This window comes from Leopardus geoffroyi, chromosome C1 (genome assembly GCF_018350155.1).
Source record: "Leopardus geoffroyi isolate Oge1 chromosome C1, O.geoffroyi_Oge1_pat1.0, whole genome shotgun sequence".
Lineage (NCBI taxonomy): Eukaryota > Metazoa > Chordata > Mammalia > Carnivora > Felidae > Leopardus > Leopardus geoffroyi.
The window spans coordinates 41,565,069-41,585,177 of NC_059328.1; the positions used below are offsets into that span (position 1 = coordinate 41,565,069).

Below are 20,109 nucleotides of genomic sequence, written 5' to 3' on the forward strand. Positions count from 1 at the left end.
TCTCATGTGTCTTACTGGGTAGCTACAACTGATAGAAATCTTTTGAGTACTATTCTTAGGTGTTAAGCTACTTCACTGAAGATTAGTTTTTTTGAACATATGTTTCAATTTCTCAGTATATAAGTATCTGTTTACCAGCATTGTAGTGTTTCTCCTGTTACCTTAGATTTTATTTTTGTATCATGGAGAAAAATAGATGTGTTTTGTTTTTCTCCCTTGAAACTCTTTGTTTCCCAAAGAAAATGATTGCAATATATATGTATCCACCTTTTCCATAGGTGAAGTGGTATGGAGAAAGCCAGTTACTTGGGTTTCCTATAACAAAGAAAAATTTCCCTAAGGGCTGTTTCCATAGTCATTGCAATTACTGAGGGTAGATAATCTCTGGCTCCCAAATTGGCATTTAGGATTCTAGGATTCATAATTTTCTTCAGTTCTTTTGTCCAAGCAATGGCCCATCTATCTTAAACTCTTAGGAAACAAAAACAGATGGTCCAGGGGTGCCTGGGTAGCTCAGTCGGTTAAGCATTGACTCTTGATTTCAGCTCAGGTCATGATCTCACAGTGGTGAGATTGAGCCCTGAATCCCAGCGTGGAGCCTGCTTGGGATTCTCTCCCTCCCTTTCCTTCTGTGCCTCCCCTGCGTGCACTAGTGTTTGTGTGCGCTTTCTCTCAAAAAATTTTTTTAAATTAAAAGAACAGATGATTCAGTCTTATAGCTGCTGAAGGTCATTCCTTTAACTGCCAGAAATTTATCATAACTGTGTTTTTATGGAAATCTTTTCGAATTTATTATATATTTTCCTGCCTTCTCTGTATAAAAGTAAGATTTAAAAATTAAAAAAAAAATAGTGCATGTTCACTTCAGAACATATGGAGAATACAAAAAAGTTATGCATTTGGTAAATACCACACAGTTAATGTATTCCATGCACTGTACTAGTTATAGAGGATATAATCGTGAATAAGTGCCGTGTTGTCTTTGACTTTACAGAGTTCAGTCCAATATAAAGTAGAAAATAAAAATAATGAGGATTGAATTTCTCATTAAAAATGAGAATTTCGGGGGCGCCTGGGTGGCGCAGTCGGTTAAGCGTCTGACTTCAGCCAGGTCACGATCTCGCAGTCCGTGAGTTCGAGCCCCGCGTCAGGCTCTGGGCTGATGGCTCAGAGCCTGGAGCCTGTTTCCGATTCTGTGTCTCCCTCTCTCTCTGCCCCTCCCCCGTTCATGCTCTGTCTCTCTCTGTCCCAAAAATAAATAAAAACGTTGAAAAAAAAATTTTTTAAAAAATGAGAATTTCAATTTTAATTGAAATTAAAATAAAATAATGACATAAGTAAGTCATGCTTCTAAAAATTTTTTTAAATATGTACAAGTATATAAAATAAAAGTAGTAGTGTTTCCCACACCCTTTCTTTAGAGATAAACACACAGTTTGTTAACTTCCTAATTTTACATAAAGTTGGAGGACATAAAAGCAGGAGCATTTAAAATGAAGAGTAATTACATAATACAAAGCCATCTCATCCATTTTGTAGCAAGGAGCTTTGTACTTCTAACCAAATTTGGCAACTCATGTGTCTTTTTTTTTAATTTTTTTTTTTTTTTTTTTTTTTTTTTTTGAGAGAGAGAGAGTGTGAGTGAGCATGAGTTGGGGAGGGGCAGAAAGAGAGGGAGACACAGAGTCCGAATGAAGCAGGCTCCAGGCTCCCCGCTGTCAGCACAGAGCCTGACGTGGGGCTCAAACTCACATACCATGAGATCATGACCTGAGCCAAAGTTGGACGCTCAACCGACTGAGCCACCCAGGCACCCCAGCAACTCATGTGTTTTTAATGAAATCTACAAGTTGCAGAATTTTATGTGTAAAAATTGGGGCACTAGTACCTAATATAAGCTTTTAAAATTAAATAGTACTAAAGGGCTCATACAGTAAAACAACAGCCTTCTGTCTCTGCTTTCTCTGTTCTGCTTGCTTTACTAGCCATTTTCAGGCTTTTTAGTTGTTTATACTGCTGTTTTCATAGTATGATACCTGGCATTTCATTCATTTAACAGATATTTATTAAGTACCTAATATATGTCAGTCCCTGTGTTAAGAAGATACTAAAGATATATTGGTGAACAAGGCAGTACACTATCATAGCCATTGTGTGGTTTATAAAGGCTGTTTATTCCTAACCTTGAACCAAATAATTATTCTGTTTGATAATGCACTGAGAATTGCAAATAAAATAAACTTTTGGAACATAGTCACCGTGGTCACGAGATAGTACAGACTGCTTCTACCATATGGCAAGTGGTGTTTTGATTCCATATGACCAAAGTTTCTATGTGGAAATTTGAGACTTTTGGATACTGGTTAAATAGTGGAGCTGCATGTCCTTCTTCCAAGAGTTGTCTCTTAATGTTACCTGTTCCAGTCATTTGGCCTGAGTTGCAAAGCAAATTCATAGGTATATATTCATATACTATGAATATAAATGTAATATATACATAAACATAATTGAGCCCTCTAGCAGAATATTTTTGAAAGTAGTGGATGAATTCTGTATGGTTAAAATTTTCTTTTCATCTTAATAGCTGCAGGTAAAATTGGCCTATTTTTTGCTTGACCTCTTGCCATTTGAAAGACCCCTCACCCTGAATCTTTGTGTTTTTATTTTTCTCAGGTTGTTTTTTGTACTCCTTATTCATCCTATTGTATTCTTCTTTATCTTGAACAAAAACAGAAGTACTAATTTAATCACATAATAGCCTTAGTTATGTAGTTCAAAGATAAGTATTGAAGACTTTTTTTTATGCATACATTGGAAATCCATTGCTATATATGGGTTTAAGGCATTGGTCCCTTAACTTTCTTCTGAAATAATTTGTAGATTTTTTAAAACTTTTTTTTAATGTTTATTTTTGAGAGAGAGAGAGACAGAGCGTGAGTGGGGGAGGAGCAGAGAGAGAGGGAGACACAGAATCCAAAGCAGGGTCCAGGCTCTGAGCTGTCAGCACAGAGCCCGGCGCGGGGCTCAAACCAACGAACCGTGAGATCATGACCTGAGCTGAAGTTGGATGCTTAACTGACTGAGCCACCCAGGTGCCCCAATTTGTAGATGTTTTAAAAAACAATTTGAGTTGCCAAATTTGCTTATGAGTCCTCTAGTTTCTTGAGATAAAATGGGTCAAGTTGCCCTGTATCACGTAATTATTTTTCATCTTAAATAGTACATCTTTCATGCACATTAACTTTATGCTAGGATTAGGAAAATGAGAACTATATGTAACAAATAGTTATCTCTAGCATGAAACTAGATGAACGGGTAGACTTTGGATTGTAGCTGTGGCCTCTTTACATGTGTAACTAGAATGTAGAGTTTTATACACACACACACACACACACACACACACATACACACACACACACACACACAGTAGAAGAAAACTCAATTGTCTTAAGAGACCATCATAACTCATATATTCTATTGCCATTACCCCTAATCTTAATACTTCAGCTTATTAATTAAAAAAAAAACTAATGATAATCAGGTCCACTAAAATCTTACTAGAACTTTACTATTTACCCTATATTGTCAAAAATGATAGTGCATTATATTTTGAAATGACTGACCAGTGATGATGATGATGATGATGATGATGGTGGTGGTGGTGGTGGTAGATTTGGAGAACACTTTTTAAAAAAGTGTGACACTTTGATAGACACTGTTAAATATGAAGTCACTGATGACACCATGGGTCTTTCTGTCTAGTTGGGGAGATAAGACATAAGCACATGATGGACCTGGTAAGCAAGAAAGATATAAATAAGTATTATGTCTCTTATGGGGTTAAACAGTACAGTACATAGAATTAGAGATGGAGGCTTTTTTCCCCTGGAGAACTGTTGGATCAGCCAATATTGAATTACATACTTTGGGCTGCTCAAGCACAAAACTGCTAGAAAGGCAGATATTAAAGGAAAATGTTAAAGGGTGTTAGTGAAAGTTGCTAGACATTGACCTTGTCCATCTGGCAAAATTCATGTATTTTTCTACATCACTGCTTATGGTTTGATATTTATCATATAATTGATGTTTATTTTCATAATCTATTAACATAGAAAATCCATTATTAAGCATTTAATATGTGCCAGGCATATGGCTGAATATTGAGGATATAATGTTGAACCAAATCAGATAGATCCTTGCCTAATTAAGCTTACAGTCTAGTGGTGAACATGAACATTAATGAAAGAATAATGCAAATAGAGCAGTGGTTGGTGGAATTGACTGCTTGAGGGGCTTAAGGGAAATCCTGGGGTGATAGAAATATTGTGTCTTAATTGTGGTGATTACATGTATGTATACATTTATCAAAATATGTTGAACTGTACGTCTAAAATAGATGTGTTTTATTTTATGTAAATTATCTCATTTTATGTAATTAAAGAGTATTTTATGAAATTAAAAAGAGTATTTTATGTAATTAAAAAGAGTAACTCAAATACATGTAAAATTATAGCTGTGATAAGTTTTGTAAAGGAGAGTTATAGGGGCCATGAGAACACAATAGGAATTCACATAGGTGGGGAGGATAAGATGATGAATAGCAGTAAATTGAAGATTTGTGTCAAGTGGATAAGTGTAAAAGAAGTAACAGCCGGCTCCAAGGCTATGAGCTTGGAAAGTCCATGGCAAATTGAAGAAACTTGAAAAAGGTCATTATGTGAAATGCAAAAAATGAAGGAGTGGAAGGTGTAAAATGGACTAAGGGTGTAAGTAAACTTTGTAAGCCATTGTTAAAGACTGAATTGTATCCTAAGCACATTGGAAAGCAGTTGAAGTTCTTTAATTGGTTGTGGTAGGGGGTGAGGAGAGGGTAATTAAATTGGCTTTGAAAACCAACTACTGTGGCTATAGTGTTAAGACTGAATTGGAGGAGCTAGGGTAGATTCAGGAAGTTTATTGCAAAAGGCCCAGACCTATAACCGAGTGGTGGTAATGGAGAGAGGTGGGCATAATTGAGAATGTATTGGGGAGGTAAAAATGATGGAACTTGATGGATTGAAGGTGGAATGAGAGAGGCAACATGGACTGTCCAGTTTATGGTTTGCATATTAGAGTGGATGGTAGTGGTTATCGTTTACTGACATAGAGGGAGTACTGGAAGACCAGGGTTTTGAAGCATGGGTTTGGGAAAAAGAGATTGTGTTTGGTATTGGGCATTTTGGGGAAAAAAAATTTACATTAAACTGTACGTATCTTTAACATTGAGTGCAGCAAGCATTTATTGAGACTTCTGTGCAGGGCACACTATGCTAGTTGTAGGGGATAGCAACAGAGCTAGAAAAATTAAGGTGCTTAGGAATTTAGTAGTTGCAGATATACAAATAACCAGAAAGAAAAATAGTAAGGGAAAGAAAAGGAGATTGTCCTCCGGAGCAGTAAGTTAATCATTTATGCCTGTGATTTCCTGCATTTTGGATAATTATCTGTTAAAGTCCTCTAAATTCGAACTTTTGATCTAATGTGAAGTTATGCCATTTAGTTTCTTGAAGCATCTTCACAAACCACCTACATTCCTTATGGAGCTGTGGTATAAAGCAGGCCTACGATGTTTCCTGTATTAATAAAACAGGCACCCACGCTTTTGTTTACTGATGAAGTATCTTTTCCTCCCCTCAACTCCTTCCCCCCAACCCCCCCGCACGCGACACAAACAACTTTGCGGAAGTAAGCAAAAGCAGCGGGATGAAACTTGGTTCCACAGCTGCCAGATTTTTAGATAGTAAACTAGAAGTCGGTGGGTGTAGGTGGAGCAGTTTTTCGTCGGTAAATTCTTCTCCAGTCGCCACGTTATGGGAATTCCTGGGGCTGAAGTTTTCAAGCCAAGCCCAGCTCCCTTGAGCAGTGACCTCCCTTTCCTAAGGAGTGCGTGGGCTCAGCTGGCAGCAGCTGCACGTCTCGAAACATAGGTCCTGCAGCAGGCTTGGGTTCCCAGCTCACAGCCCCCGAGGGGGGCCCCGGGCTCCGTGAGGAAGCAGCAGGGGTTGGGTCTGGGCAGGAAGGCAGGGGGGCAGGCTCTCTGGTGCCCACCGCAGCTGCCCGTTCCTCCCGTGAGTAGACGTCTCCCTCTCGCCTCTCCACCCAAAATTGGCCTAACGGCCAATCATCAGCCGCTCACCTCTTTTACAGCAGGTGACCTATGGCCAATCGCCAGGGGTTTCTTTGCCAGGAGCCGCCAGGGCCAGCCAATCGGTGCGGCCCTTAGGCCCGGGCGGGGGGCGGGGCAAGAATGGGGGGCGGTTAAAGGGGTGTCCCGGGGGACTGGCGGAACCTGAGTGGAGAGACTTCACTGCATTCTGGGGGATACGGACTGGGGGAGAGAAAAGGGGTGCTTGGAAGCGGCACCTAGTTCCCTCCTCTGGAGGCACAGAGGGCGGGGGCCTTGGCGAATGGCTTTCTTGCTGGCCACTTGCGGAGTGAGTAGACCCAGAGGGTCTGGGAAAGGGGCCGGCCCCCACCCCTGAGTCCCCGGGGTCCCTGCTGCCTGGCCGGGCCGTGGGCGTGAATGTCGCTCTCTCCCCGCCTCCTTTCCGCTGCCCTCTGGGGTGAGTAGGACGACGTGGCCACCGAGGCCCTCTCTTCTCGGGGAGCTCTCCTCACTTCTTCGGCTGAGATGGGTTGGAGGGTGAGGCTAGGGGCCTCTTGTTCCACAGAGAGGTCATTCGCCACCAAACCAGACTGGAGGGTATCTCTTCCCCTTTTTCTCATTTCTGTGGAACTCACTTTCCTTTTCGAGAGCTCTCTCAAGATATAAACACAAAAGTTAAGCTTTCTCGTAGTGTGAAAGCTTAATTTTGACCAGTTGCCCATTAATAGAATCTCCAGTTGCAAGCCAAACATTTTATTTTTGGCCCTGTTGTTCTTTTAGCCTGGCCTAGTATTTTTTGTGTGTAATAATTATAGGTGCTATTATTTGTGAGTGGGGGGGGGGGGAGTGTTTTTATTCTTATTTGGTAGCTTGTACAAAAAATTAAAAACTTTGGAGTAATATGGGGTTCTCAGAAAAACTGGAGGTAAAGGTTTAGGTTCTTAGCACAACTCAGTAATGCAAAGTTGAATATGATGAATAGGGTAAAAAGCATGTTTGAATCATGGAATTTTTTCAGCATTCATACCGTACTTCACAAGTATTTTTGTTATGAAAGAGCTGTATTGAGCCAGAAAACTTTTTGCTAATTTGAAGTAACATTTGGTTTTGCTTGTCCGTTAAGTTGTTTACTTTTAGCTGTGTTCAGGAAATTAAAAACCAATCAAGTAATTATTTCTCCTACTTTTCAGTGGAGAAGTTTAGGCATGTAGTTGCAGTTTTAAGAGCTTTTGTAGTGATATTTAAATTGGAAAATTTCAAACACTGTTTGTGAATCATTTCTCAAAACATTGCCTGTGTTGAATTAAGTGATAAAACCCTTTAAGAATTAGGATCAACATCTTTCATCTTCTTAAAAAAAATTTTTTAGCTTTCATTTTTTGTGCAGCTTAGCAAGAGACAAATAAAATAATATATTACCTTCCCTAACTCAGGGAAAATATAAACCACCAAAACTCGGACTTTTAGTCTGAGAGCTTAAATGAGAAATAAGGAATATCGCAGACAAGCCAGATCTGTTTCCAAGTGTCCTGAGTTTGGTTTTGACAGAGATGGCATTATGCTTGAAGTGCCTCTCAATAACTACTAAGCTGCAAAGGCTCTTGGTCACATCCATTTTGATATTTCTAAAGTTCTAGGTGGATTTTTTTTTAATGCAAAAAGATTGTATTCAGTAATAATCTAATCACTCAGCCATCCCCAGATGATATGAAGATCATATCAGGGAGTTTAAGTTTGATTCAACCAGGAAGGAGCATCATGATCCAGCCATATTCTGCTGATTGGAAAATCAGGCTATTGCATGGTGTGCAGTCTGTTGCTTGAGGAAGATAATACCAGGCTTTTATTCTGAAAGCAAATTCTAGGGTATACCCCTGTGATATGTTGAGTTCTATCAGTGCCTAGACTTTGTAGTATGGAATGATAACTGATGTTTATGTGGATTCTATAGAAAAAGACAGTTTTAATGTAGTTAGTCTATTATATTTAGCAAGGTTTTTCAATAAAGATTCAAACAAAGGTTATGTTCGAAAGAATAGTTCTTAGCGTGAATATGTAATTAAGCCAAGTAAGTCTCCCTAAATATGTTATTTATTTATATCTTAAAGTTTATTTATTTTGAAAGAGCACAGAGGGTGTGGGGGTGATGGTGTGGGGAGTGTGACAGAGGATCCGAAGAGGATCAGCTCTGTGCTGATAGCAGAGAGCATGATGTGGGGCTCCAACTCATTAACGGTGAGATCATGACCTGAGCTTAACCAGATGCTTAACTGACTGAGGCACTGAGGCGCCCTGCCCTCTCCCTAAATATTTTAATTAATTGAAGTTCCACCATACATAGATAATTAGTCATTTAAAGCTGTTTTCCATCTCCCTTATCCATGTCCAGTCACCAGATCCTGTTAAATTCGCGTTAGTAATATCTCTTGGATTTGTCTTTGTTTTCCCACATGATAATGCTTTAATTTAGGCTTTCATCATCTCTTACCTAGACTTTTGCAAAACCTTCTAACTAGTCTTCCCTCTCCTCACATTATTTATCCCTAATCAGATCAGACTCAGTCATCAGTGCTTAAAAATCTGTTTTGAATCCATTTTGCCAAAGTCAGCTGTCTGTCAAGTCTAAGGCCCTTCACAGCCTGGTCCTAATTTATCTCTCTTTCGTCTCAACTTAGCTAGCTGCAGGTGCTCTACCCAAGTTATCCACTCCAGCCCTGTGAACTGTTAATTATTTAGAACATGACTTAGCCTCTCAGCTCTTTGTCCTTAAACAGCCTTTCCCTCTTGCTTAGAATTATAATTGCTTAGAATTCTAGCAAGTGATAAACCTCCAGTTCTTCCTTTCACTTACAGCTCACATCTTACTTTTTCTCTGAGGTCTTCCTTCAGACAGAGCCAGTTAGAGTTACTCTTGTCCTTTGTCTGTGTGCCACTATAGCACTTTGTTAATATCTCTGTATTTGAGCCTTCATTGGATTGTATTGTAGATTTTTTGTTCACATGTCTGATTCTTGCATTACACCCTGACCTCCAGAGGTCAAAGGTCTTTACTCATCTTTGTATCCCCAGGGCCTTTGTCTGTAGTCCAGTGCTTGGCACATAGTAGGTGCTCAATGAATGCCTGTTAAATGGTCAAAATATATGACTTAACGATGTCCTAAGTGTGCAAACTCAAACTTAGCTTTATCCCCTGTGAGGTAGAAATATTTCCTAAGTCACCAAGCTCCCTAGTTGCTGCCACTTCTGAGAGACAGGATGGAGAGAATATTTAGAAACAGTGTTATAAATGGTGAGCAGATTCCTAGGCAAACTCCCTCTGCCCCCCAGTCTGTATGATCTCTGATGTATTTTGAAGAATACTGATTACAGTACCAGCACTAATTAGTTCTATGGTAGTTAGTATCGTAGGAGGTCAGAGTATGTTGCTTGGAAGGGGTGAAATTTGAGCTCATTCCAGAAGATTAGGTAATGATTGATTATATTTGCTGTTTTCTGTATTGTCCTTAAAGATGTCCTTTGGAGACCATGATAGTACCTGGCACATAGCATATTCATTGAATATCTGTGTCGTGAAGAAATTGTTCCCAGGTGTGTGTGAGAGAGAGAGAGAGAGAGAGACAAAGACTTTACATTGGAGTTCATTTTTTTCTGAAGACACCTTTAAGAACTTTGCTTCTTCGCTATACTTTATCACCTCATTTTGTTTTTTCCAAAATGTGCCACTTTCGTCAAGTTATTCTGCTTACTCCATTGTTTCTTTGCATTCTCTGCATTCCAAAGCATGTTTTAAAATCTGGTTACATTGGTCTTTCTCACTCAGTTTCAAGGTTATACTAAATGATAGTCTGCTTGTATTTTAACATTCTTTGTTGTATTGTGCAGGACTTGGCTGCAGTTGGAACCTACAAGTTCTTATTGTCTTTATTTAAACGAAATTAATTTTTTATAAAAGTAAATAAGTGGACTCCAGGTTTTTCCAGTGCAGAAAGGTTATTTTTTTTTTTTTAATTTTTTTTTTCAACGTTTATTTATTTTTGGGACAGAGAGAGACAGAGCATGAACGGGGGAGGGGCAGAGAGAGAGGGAGACACAGAATCGGAAACAGGCTCCAGGCTCTGAGGCATCAGCCCAGAGCCCGACGCGGGGCTCGAACTCACGGACCACGAGATCGTGACCTGGCTGAAGTCGGCCGCTTAACCGACTGCGCCACCCAGGCGCCCCAGCAGAAAGGTTATTTACTCACTTGATGAACGTGCTTATTTACCTGGAGATACTGGCTTTACAGGCTCCTAGAGTTGGAAGGGATCTTAATGTTTTAACACAACCTCTACCTATTTTTATAGTGGAAAAAACAGTTTCAGAGAAGCCAAAGGACTAGCCCAAGGTCACAGAGACTAGATTAACTAGGCCTAGAGTCCTATGATTCTTGCTCTTTTGACTATAGAGAGAACCAGAGTGCTAACCTGCTGCTGTTCTCCATCCTTTGCTCTCCTACCTCCCCAAACCCTAGTAATTTTTCCAGTTAAGCCACTAATTTTGATTTCTTTTCAGATTCAGCATCTGAATCTGAAAAACATGTTCTCCTTCCAGAGCATATTGTCCCTCATTTGGCCTCCTTCTCTTTATAGCCTCTCTATGCTTATATTAGCCCCTGAGTCTAAGGATGCCTTTTCTGGTTATTTTCCATTTTCCTGCAGATTGATTCTTTGCCCTTCTCTGCTCTTTGCTCAGGAAGGCTGACCTTTACAGCCTGTGTCACCTGAGGCTCTTTTTCCTTTGGATTCTGGTTGGGGTTAGCCAGTGGGAATGGGAGGTAGTGACAGATGATGGAAGGAGGAAAAGAGAGAGCTCTTGCGGTCTTTATTCCTCTTGCTACTCTGTTTTGATGCATTTCTGGCAGTGGCTATGCACTATGTTAGAGTGTCCTTTGATTAGCTCCTCCTCCAGTTCGTCCTAGGTAATGTTTCCTTCCTTGTTCCTTTAGGCTTGAGGTGGTGAAGGCTTCCTGCTGTTCCTCATTCCTGGGTCCAGCATCCCTTGTTAGTTTACTTAACCCTGCTCTCATTTCTATAGCCCCATCATTGAAGAGAAGTTCAAATACTCCATTTCATTATGATGTTTCCTGCCTCTGGCCACTGCTATAATACTTTCCCCCTCACATGTCAGTCCAAATCTTGTACTTCACAGTGCTACCTCTGTGAAACCTTTCTTATCCTCTCAACTTTCCCCTCTGATCTCTTAGCACTTTTGTCATAACACTTATTTTACCACGTTTGAATCAATTATTTGTAGACAGATGTTTATCTTCTCTTACAGATTTGAAACTCTTAGGGCACGGTCTACATCTGATTCATCTTGGCATCTAGCACAGTGCCAAAGTCAAAAAAGATACCCAATGAATAAATCATTATTGTAACACTGAATTCCAACCCGAGAACGGTATAAGTTTCCTCAGCTTTTTGAAATTAGAGTGTTCTTATGAAATCTTTCCTAAGTCAAAATGGTGTAAAGTGAAGAAGCAATTACCATAAATTTAAGTGGAAAGATTTCTGAAGGATCTTAGACCCTAAAAATAACCTCTCAGACTTTTCTGACACTTTAGGTCGTCTTGCTAATGGATGCTCAAGAAATTTAGATAAAGCACAAATGCTCACAGATACAGTTCAAGCTGTGGCAGCATAATGGCTGAGATGCTGAGTGTAGTTCCCAGAGAAGGAGCTTGGTGGTGCCATTCTTGATTGTGGTATTTGCTGCCTCTAACAGCTTGCTGCAAAACAAATGTTGAATGCTGTTTTTGCTTTGTGCCTTTTTTAATAAAAGCAGATACCCTCTTCAGATATCTTTTGGTTAGTGAAAATAAGTACTGATGAAGGTCTTTTGTGAAAGCAAAGTGGTAAGGTGGACTTTTGAAAGATCAGGGGATACCTGCATGTGTAAAACTGCTCGTGAGAAGATTTGGCATGAGAAGAATGAGGTTTTAGAGGGGTAAGTCAGTTGTCATTGCCTGGTCTTGTTTTTTGTTTGTTTGTTTTTGTTTTTAGTTTACTTATTTTGAGAGAGCATGTGGGTTCATGAATTGGGGTGGGGCAGAGAGAGAGGTAGAGAATCCCAAGCAGCTCTGCACTGCCATTGGAGAGCCCGACACGGGGTTTGATCACACGGACCAAACCATGAGATCATGACCTGAGCCGACACCAAGAATTGGACGCTCAGTCAGCTGAGCCACCCAGGTGCCCCTGCCTGGTCTTGTTTTTTGTACTGCCTGTATAATACAGTGTCTTATCTGTTACTTCTTTTTTTTATTTAAGAAGTTTTACCTAGCCATAAAAAACCAGCTTCCATTCTTGTAAAATAATAAATCCTTTAGAGTAAACAAGTTATTTATGCTTTTTTCATGATACACTGATTTATAATTTCTTTGATTACTTTTTATGTTTAAATGCTAACAGGTAGGGACATTTCAGAATTCCTTCATTTGCAAAAATTTTATTGAGCACCTCTACAAACCAAGCACTGGCCTTGGATACAGTTGAGAACAACACTGAGTCCTGTCCTGATATGTTCTAGTTATGTTTTAGACCATCTTGATAGATTTGTGACCACAATTAAACTAAATTAGGGTAATTTTCTATGACACTTTTAACAGCTTTAGCAAAAACTGAACCTGTTCTGTTTAATGTTCACTGGCAGCTAAAATGAGATATACAAAAACTGCTTTGGCATATATGATTTTTAAGGGATATATGCCAAACCAATTACAGTATTTATTCTTTTTCAGTGTTGTTCTTCTATTTTTGTTTGGTTGGTTTATGTGAGATTTAAGCCTTTTAGTACTTGTCTGTTGGTCTGACTAGTTCATCATTTAGCTCCTGTTAGATATTGTTTCATTTTCAGTGTGTTATGTTTTGCCATACAGAGAGATCCGGGTTTGTTAGAGGAATATATCAAGTTTTGTTTTTGAAAACATTTCATAATCAAAATTTCAGCAACTATTATGCTGTGAGAATTCTGCAGTTATTTCAAAAATTGACCTACTAAAATACCCAGGTGAAGGATTCATGTGTTTGAATATGAGTTTCTGTTAGTTATGCTTAGAGCAAATATCCAGTATTTACCTAAAACTTTCATTTCTGTGGGCCCTTAACAATAGTGAGACTTTTTTGCTTTCCAGAATGCTGTTAAACCGCATGCTAGGTAGTAGTCTGAGGTTGGGGAAAGGAAGAATGTATTTTTTCCATCCCATACTAGTTAGTCACTCAGAGCTTATATAAATCTTGGAATGCGTTAACCTGTGACTTGTAAGAAAGAGATGGCCAATAGCCTGACAGCTAGTGTGTGAAAAGAAAAGCTTTGGCTGATTGCCACCATCACATGGTCAAACAGGGCTTTGTTAGAGGGAGTGATGTAGTGGGTGTTTTTGTCTTTCATGAGTTTGCTTTCTTGAATGTTGAGTTACTATGTTATTGGCAGGAAGGATATAGAAAAAAATAGGTATTCTGCTTTGTTTCACTGGCTATTTTTCTTCTTGGCATTTATTTCAACATAGTGTTGTTGATTGCTAATTTTTTAGTGCCCCCCCCCCTTTTTTTTTTTTGCTAGTTTGTGCTTTTGATCTGTAAATGATGTTATAAATCTGTTATGCTACATTTTGCTTGGAAAGGTGTACCTGAGCAGCTGTATTGTCAAATTTACTCTCAAGACATTTTACGCATTTATAGATAATTGTAAGAGAATAATTTTGCAAGCTAAAACAGTAATAAAACTTTTGAAAAATATTTATAAACCTGCAGTTTCCAAATATTTTTACATGTTTTTGAATTAAAATAAATATATACTTATTTTTAAAAATCAGAGACAAGTGAATGTATAAACTAAAAACTATACCAGTCCCTGTCTCAAATACCCCCTTTCCTTAATCCCCATCCCCAGTAATAATACATGATGTATTTCATGTGTTTTGTTACTTGCATTTTATTTCAGAGGGGAATATGTGTATAAATAAGATAACTTTTAAAAAATGTAGCTTTTATATTATTTACGTCTCCATTTAGCTAGCATAAGGTAAGCACCCAGTTAATATTAATTATCTTGAGTTATGTTAAAGCCTTACTTCTGTAATTGGCTTTCTACATTGAGAGCCTTTAACCTCGTTTTTCATTTAAAACAATGTTTTAAGTAATTTGCTGCATTCTGACAACTCAGAGGCAATCTCACACACTTTCCAGGATGCTAGCTACATTCTTTATAGAAAAGGAGCCCATACAATTTATTGTCCAGACTGGAACACTTTTGAGATTGAAGGAGGCTGCTAGTAATTTTTTTCTGAGACAACAGGCATAAACATTGATTACCCCAGACGAACTAGGATATGTGGTCATCCTATTCATAAACTTCAGGTTTTTATTTGTTGTATTTAGTTTTGACAGGACTTTTTATATGACTTTATTGAATAAATTGAGAGAACTCTTGGAAAAACAAGCTATCAATGATTTAAAAACAGAGGAAAATGGTACAAATCCCAAACCTCTTTTGTGCAGTTGTAACCAAGTCATTTTATGCAGTCAATATTAGTGTTTCCTTCTGTAAGTTCTTAGGTTACATATAGGGTCAGCATTAGATGAAGAGATCATGAAGAATAAGCAGTTGTGCTAAGAGTTATGATTCAAGTTCATGAATTTTGACACCGATGTCTGTACATAATTCCTGTTTGACAAAGGAGTTCTCTTTCCCAACTGTATGAGCAATTCACGTTTGCTTTGTGGTATATATATTTTTTAAACAGAAACTTAATACTATGCATAAGCCATTTTTTTAAACTTAAAAGTGATTCCTTTTTTAAAGAGCTGATGTACTTTCAAAAATCAGCTTATTTTATGGTGAAAAAGGCTTTCTCTATGTTGTTTGACTCTTTGTGACCACAATAATAATTCAGTACAATTTACCTTTTATGATTCAGGCTTAATACCCAATACTTTCCTGAAAATCTCATATGGAATTTTTTTTCTGATCTATTTTCTATAACTGTATTTTATGACTTGTTTTGTGTATTGCTCATATCTTTATTACTATTATCTTCAGAATTTATCAACTTACTGTTTTCCTTTTATAAAGGAACATTAAATACAATTTCACTTAGGCTTATATCCTTTTTTGATTATGGGTCTCTATTAAAATTGCATATGTTTTATGGTATTATCTGGTTATTAATCAGTTTTGTTTTTATCAAATATCCATTGAGTGCCCTCTTTATGTTAGGCACTAGTTAGGCCCTGGAGATAATGAATCCTGGTTATTTATGATTCCAGATTATGAAGAGGAAGTAGAAAACTTACTGCTGTGTTACTTTACAGATATTCTTTCATTTCATTTATCCAACAACTTTGAATGGTTTGTTATTATGCCCATCTCTAGATGAGAAAATGGCAGTGGGGAAAGTAGCTTGGCCAGATCATACAGGTAATTGGTTAGGAAGTTGCAGGTTCAGGATTTAAAACTAGATCAGTCTGACCTTAAAGCTTGTGCCCATTTTAGCTACCTCAAGCTCCTTCAGGCAGTTTTTCTATTACATTTTAGTGCTCTTATGCCATGAATTCTTTTCAGACATTATTGTGATTTAAGAGAAAAGTTTAACGGGTTAAAGTCAAAGGACTGGGTTGAAATCCCAATTAAAGAAAACTCCTGCCTCATGACTTGGGTAAATGCTTATAAAAATAGGGTTAATGTCTGTCTACCTTACTGTCTTGTGATAATCAAATGAGAAAACTTATAAAGTATCTACCAGAGGACCTAATACTGTGAAAAGATTTTAATATAGTACATCCATGGTGAATCCATGGTGTTAGAACTACAGAAAAAAACCTTATAGGATATTCTTGGGGTACCTAGCAGTGCTGGTAAGTTAACTATAGCTACCATGTTGATAAAAGAGAACTTGCTCTGGAGCCTTAGGTTATCAGAACATTGACTTAAATGGAAAATAGCGTGAAGTTACAATGGAGGAAAGTATTTAGTAATAGGCTCAGTTTTGTTGACAGTTTTGAATTGATAATCTTCACTCCAAATGAATTGATAGTGGAGTAGTCTTTAGGATTAAAAATAGAAATTCTTCCCTCAGAAATTCCTTTAGGTGAGGTGAATAAACCACAGAGACAATAGGGATTATAAATGTTTTCAGGTTTTCAGCAATCCAAGAAAATCACAGAGTAGTATACTTGACATAAAATCATAATCTGATTAATATTTCTGGTTTCTTTAGTATACTATTTTCATCATTAAGCCAACTTTTAAGTCATTTGATAAGGAGACAAAATGGTGTCATTTCTCAAAAAACTTAATTTGCTAATAAATTTCTAAGGAACAGAAAAGCCATTAAGTTTGGCATAAAATATTCTTCTTTTTTTTTTTTTTAAATTTGCCACTTGCTGCTCACGTACCTACTTTTCCTCTGAATATTCAGTTACAGGTTTTTCTCTTATTATTCCTTTACTTAATTATTGATGTCAGACTCACAGCATGGTAAAGTAACTTTCTATTCTCTCTTTTCCTTACTTTTATGGAAGATCAGTACCACACTTGCTTTTTTCCAGTCTTCTGGTATCTCTCCAGTTCTTGAATTTTCAAAAATAATTGTAAGTGATTGAATTGTAAGTATGCTCTATACTTCTTTCATTGGATGAAAGCCTATCTGTGATGCATGTCATCTCAAATTGCTAATTGTGAACTTAAACTTTCCAAATACTCATATTTTATCAAAACGACATTTCTGCAAAGTTTTCATTATTTTAATTATCGGGTGTGTATTTTGCTAATTTTTAAAAAATCATCTACTTTTGTCTGGATTCATGTTGTGTTTTTTTTTTTTTTTTTTTTCATTAGGCTTGTTTTCTTTGGTGTTTTTCCTTTGTTAAATTTTTAAGCTGCTACTCCCCTTTACAGTTCTACTGTTGATAACTTATTCTGTTTTCTTGTTATTCTGAAGTTTTCTGTGAGATTTACATGGTCTGATTTCTCTAATATATTTTCCTTTTCTCTTTTTGCAACATATTTTTATTATATACTATTCCTACATAAGAGAAAGCAGAGTATAGAGTACTTAGTCCTTTATGTTTTTGCTGTAAAATAAGATTTGATATGAAAATAATTACTCATTTGTTAATTTCACAGTGTTATTTATTCAGCCATAGCCCTTCCTGTTCTGTGTTAATCTCCTCTGTTCCTCAGATTACTCATGACTTTCTTATTTCCTGATTCTGACCTCAACAAGACCTTTAACCACCTTTTACCACCTTTACCTCCACTGTTCATTACTCTTCCTCTGTCACCAGGAATTACTTTAAAAGCTGTTAACTGCCTGCCTCAAAAATTGCCTCCTGTACTATTTTACTAAAAGAGTACCTCTACAAAGCAGTTACCGTTCATATGTACTTCAGTTTTAAGGACGTCCTTGCAATACTTTTTTTTTTAATGGAGGTGAAGCATTTGGTTATGTGTGTGTATAAATAGTGTTTAATGGCCCCAACTGAAGTCATTAATAGGAATTCATTTAATTTTGCTGACATTTGTTAGCTTTGAAGTGCTTTCTGAGAAGAGAAGTGATGCTATTCAATATAAGTATTAAGAAGATAGTAGGAAGTACTTACATACAGCTCTGAGGCAGTCTGATGTTCTTCTGGCAGTCTAGATATTATTTTTGAAATTGGGCTAAGTGTCTCTTTCTTTATATATTTTAAACTGAATATATAGATCTTGGCTGGTGTCGAATCATGTGTTACTCTTCTTTATACAGCTATAAAGTCTTGATTTTATAGCTTCCTTTATTAGCAAAGGATTCTTTTTTGTTGTTGTGATTTTTGTTTTTAAAATGTTTATTCATTCATTTTGAGAAAGAGAATAGGGAAAGGGCAGAGAGGGAGAGAGAAAGAATCCCAACCAGACTCCACACTGCCAGCGCAGAGCCTGATGCAGTGCTCGAAACCCCAAACTGTGAGATCATGCCCTGTGCCAAAACGAAGAGTTGGGCACTTAACCAACTGAGCCACCCAGATGCCCCTATTAGCAAAGTATTCTTGAAAACTAGAGACTTTTGTTTTTAGTATATTTGCCACATAAAGGGGCTTTTTTTTCCCCTTTTACGTTGATTTCTAATTTTATGGATGTATGTAACTTACAGGTTTCGTTTCTTTTGTTCCAATTTAATTTCTTTTACATCACAGATCATTTCCCTTTACTTCTCTGTAATAGTTGTGTTTAATTTAAACTTTAGGTTCACCTGGGTGGCTCAGTCGGTTGGCTGTCTGACTTCGGCTCAGTCATGACCTCACAGTTCCTGAGTTCGAACCTTGCATCGAGCTCTGTGCTGACAGCTTAGAGCCTGCAGCCTGTTTCAGATTCGGTTTCCCTCTTTCTCTGCCCCTCCCCCACTAACGTTTTGTCTCTCTCCATCTCTCAAAAATGAATAAATGTTAAAAAAAAAATTGAAACTTTAAATGAATTCACACAGAAGTCATCAAATGAGAACTATGGCTCATCAATATATTAAATTAGGGAGCAGCAACCTCTTTGGTCCTGACTGCCAAAAGTGCAACAAAACCACTTTGGTCACTGCTAAAGGACAAAAGGGAAGAAAAGAAAGACCTGAAGAAGGGAGTGAGGGGGTAGACAAAGGGGAGGATGAAGACAACAGAAAGGCAAGAGGAATCTTAGGGAGGAGAGGGAGTGGAGTAGACCCTTGTCAAGGCATCAGTAGCTGCCAGATGCTGCAGTCAGTGCCACACACATTTATTCAAGGCTGAACTATCCCTGAGGGTATAGTATTGAATGAGTGGTACATCTGCTTGACCCAGCCAGCTTGTTCTCAAGAGTTACTATAAGATGCCCCTGTAAGAAATATGAAGTCACACGCTGTCTTAAAGGATCTGCTCTGTTTGTTCTTAGTTCTTTTGAAGAAAGACCATTCTCAACATGGTGTAAAGGGCTATATATTCTGATAATTTGTTTTAAAACAAAATTCCATTAAAAAGGAATAAGTGTAGGGTCTTATTGTAAATGTTGAATAGAAAGAGGAATAGTTATGACTTAAAGGGAATTTTTATGAAATAGTATATGTTAGTAGGTAACGAGTTCCTTGTCTGTTGAGATATTTAAAGACTAGAAGACTTTATTTATTTATTTATTTATTTATTTATTTATTTATTTACATTTATTTTTGAGCAACAGAGTGAGACAAAGTGTGAATGGGGGAGGGGCAGAGAGAGTGGGAGACACAGAATCTGAAGCAGGCTCCAGGCTCTGAGCAAGCAGTCAGCACAGAGCCTGATGCAGGGCTCAAACCCACGAACTGTGAGATCATGACCTGAGCCGAAGTCGGACGCTCAACCGACTGAGCCACCCAGGCGCCCCTAGAAGACTTTCAAAGACATTGTAAAAGTAACTTCAGGTGGGAGGTTTTAGAGATGGCTTTGTTTCTGTGTACTTACTGTAAGTCACAATAAATAGTAACAACTTGGTATTTTCTTCTAGTGTGAGGAAGCAGTTTAATTACTATCAGTTTTCCATGTTGATAAATGTGTGCATGTTGTTTTATTGATTGCAGATTGGGCAACTATACATTTTCTGTTTAAGTACATTAGAGATGTATGGATTACTGTGCAAGGAAGTTTAGGCTAGTGCTGGGCTTTTACGCTAATAACTCTTGTTATAAACCTCCTATTATACATTACATAAAAATAGATTGGTGAGTAGATCTTTGACTTGGATGTTATGACGTGTGGAGTTTATTCTGAGGTTAAAGGAATGTTGTGGAGGACTATCTAGAGGCAGGTCTAAGAAGAGAGCCAGGTTGAGGTTCTGTGATTATAGCAACATCAAAGGATTGTTTTTTAAGAATTAATTTAGGTGGGTTTTAGATCTCAGTAATTTAAATCCAGTTTATTTCTTTTTACGGGAGGATTTTTAATCAGATTTGT

General features: G+C 37.7%; 1 protein-coding gene across 14 annotated transcripts in view; it reads left to right on the forward strand.

Moving 5' to 3' along the window:
• The window catches only part of OSBPL9 (oxysterol binding protein like 9), a 195,014-nt gene that overhangs the window by 122,924 nt on the left and 51,981 nt on the right, over window positions 1-20,109 (forward strand). For 6 of the 14 annotated variants that reach the window (XM_045477349.1, XM_045477353.1, XM_045477350.1 and 3 more), the window contains one exon: window positions 16,705-16,773. The exons of 5 other annotated variants lie outside the window; for them this stretch is intronic. In XM_045477349.1, the coding sequence (XP_045333305.1) occupies window positions 16,705-16,773 (69 nt within the window). Of the gene's footprint in view, window positions 1-6,278; window positions 6,603-16,704; window positions 16,774-20,109 lie in introns of those variants that run through there. 3 more of the 14 variants (XM_045477361.1, XM_045477364.1, XM_045477360.1) reach the window with 3 other exon arrangements.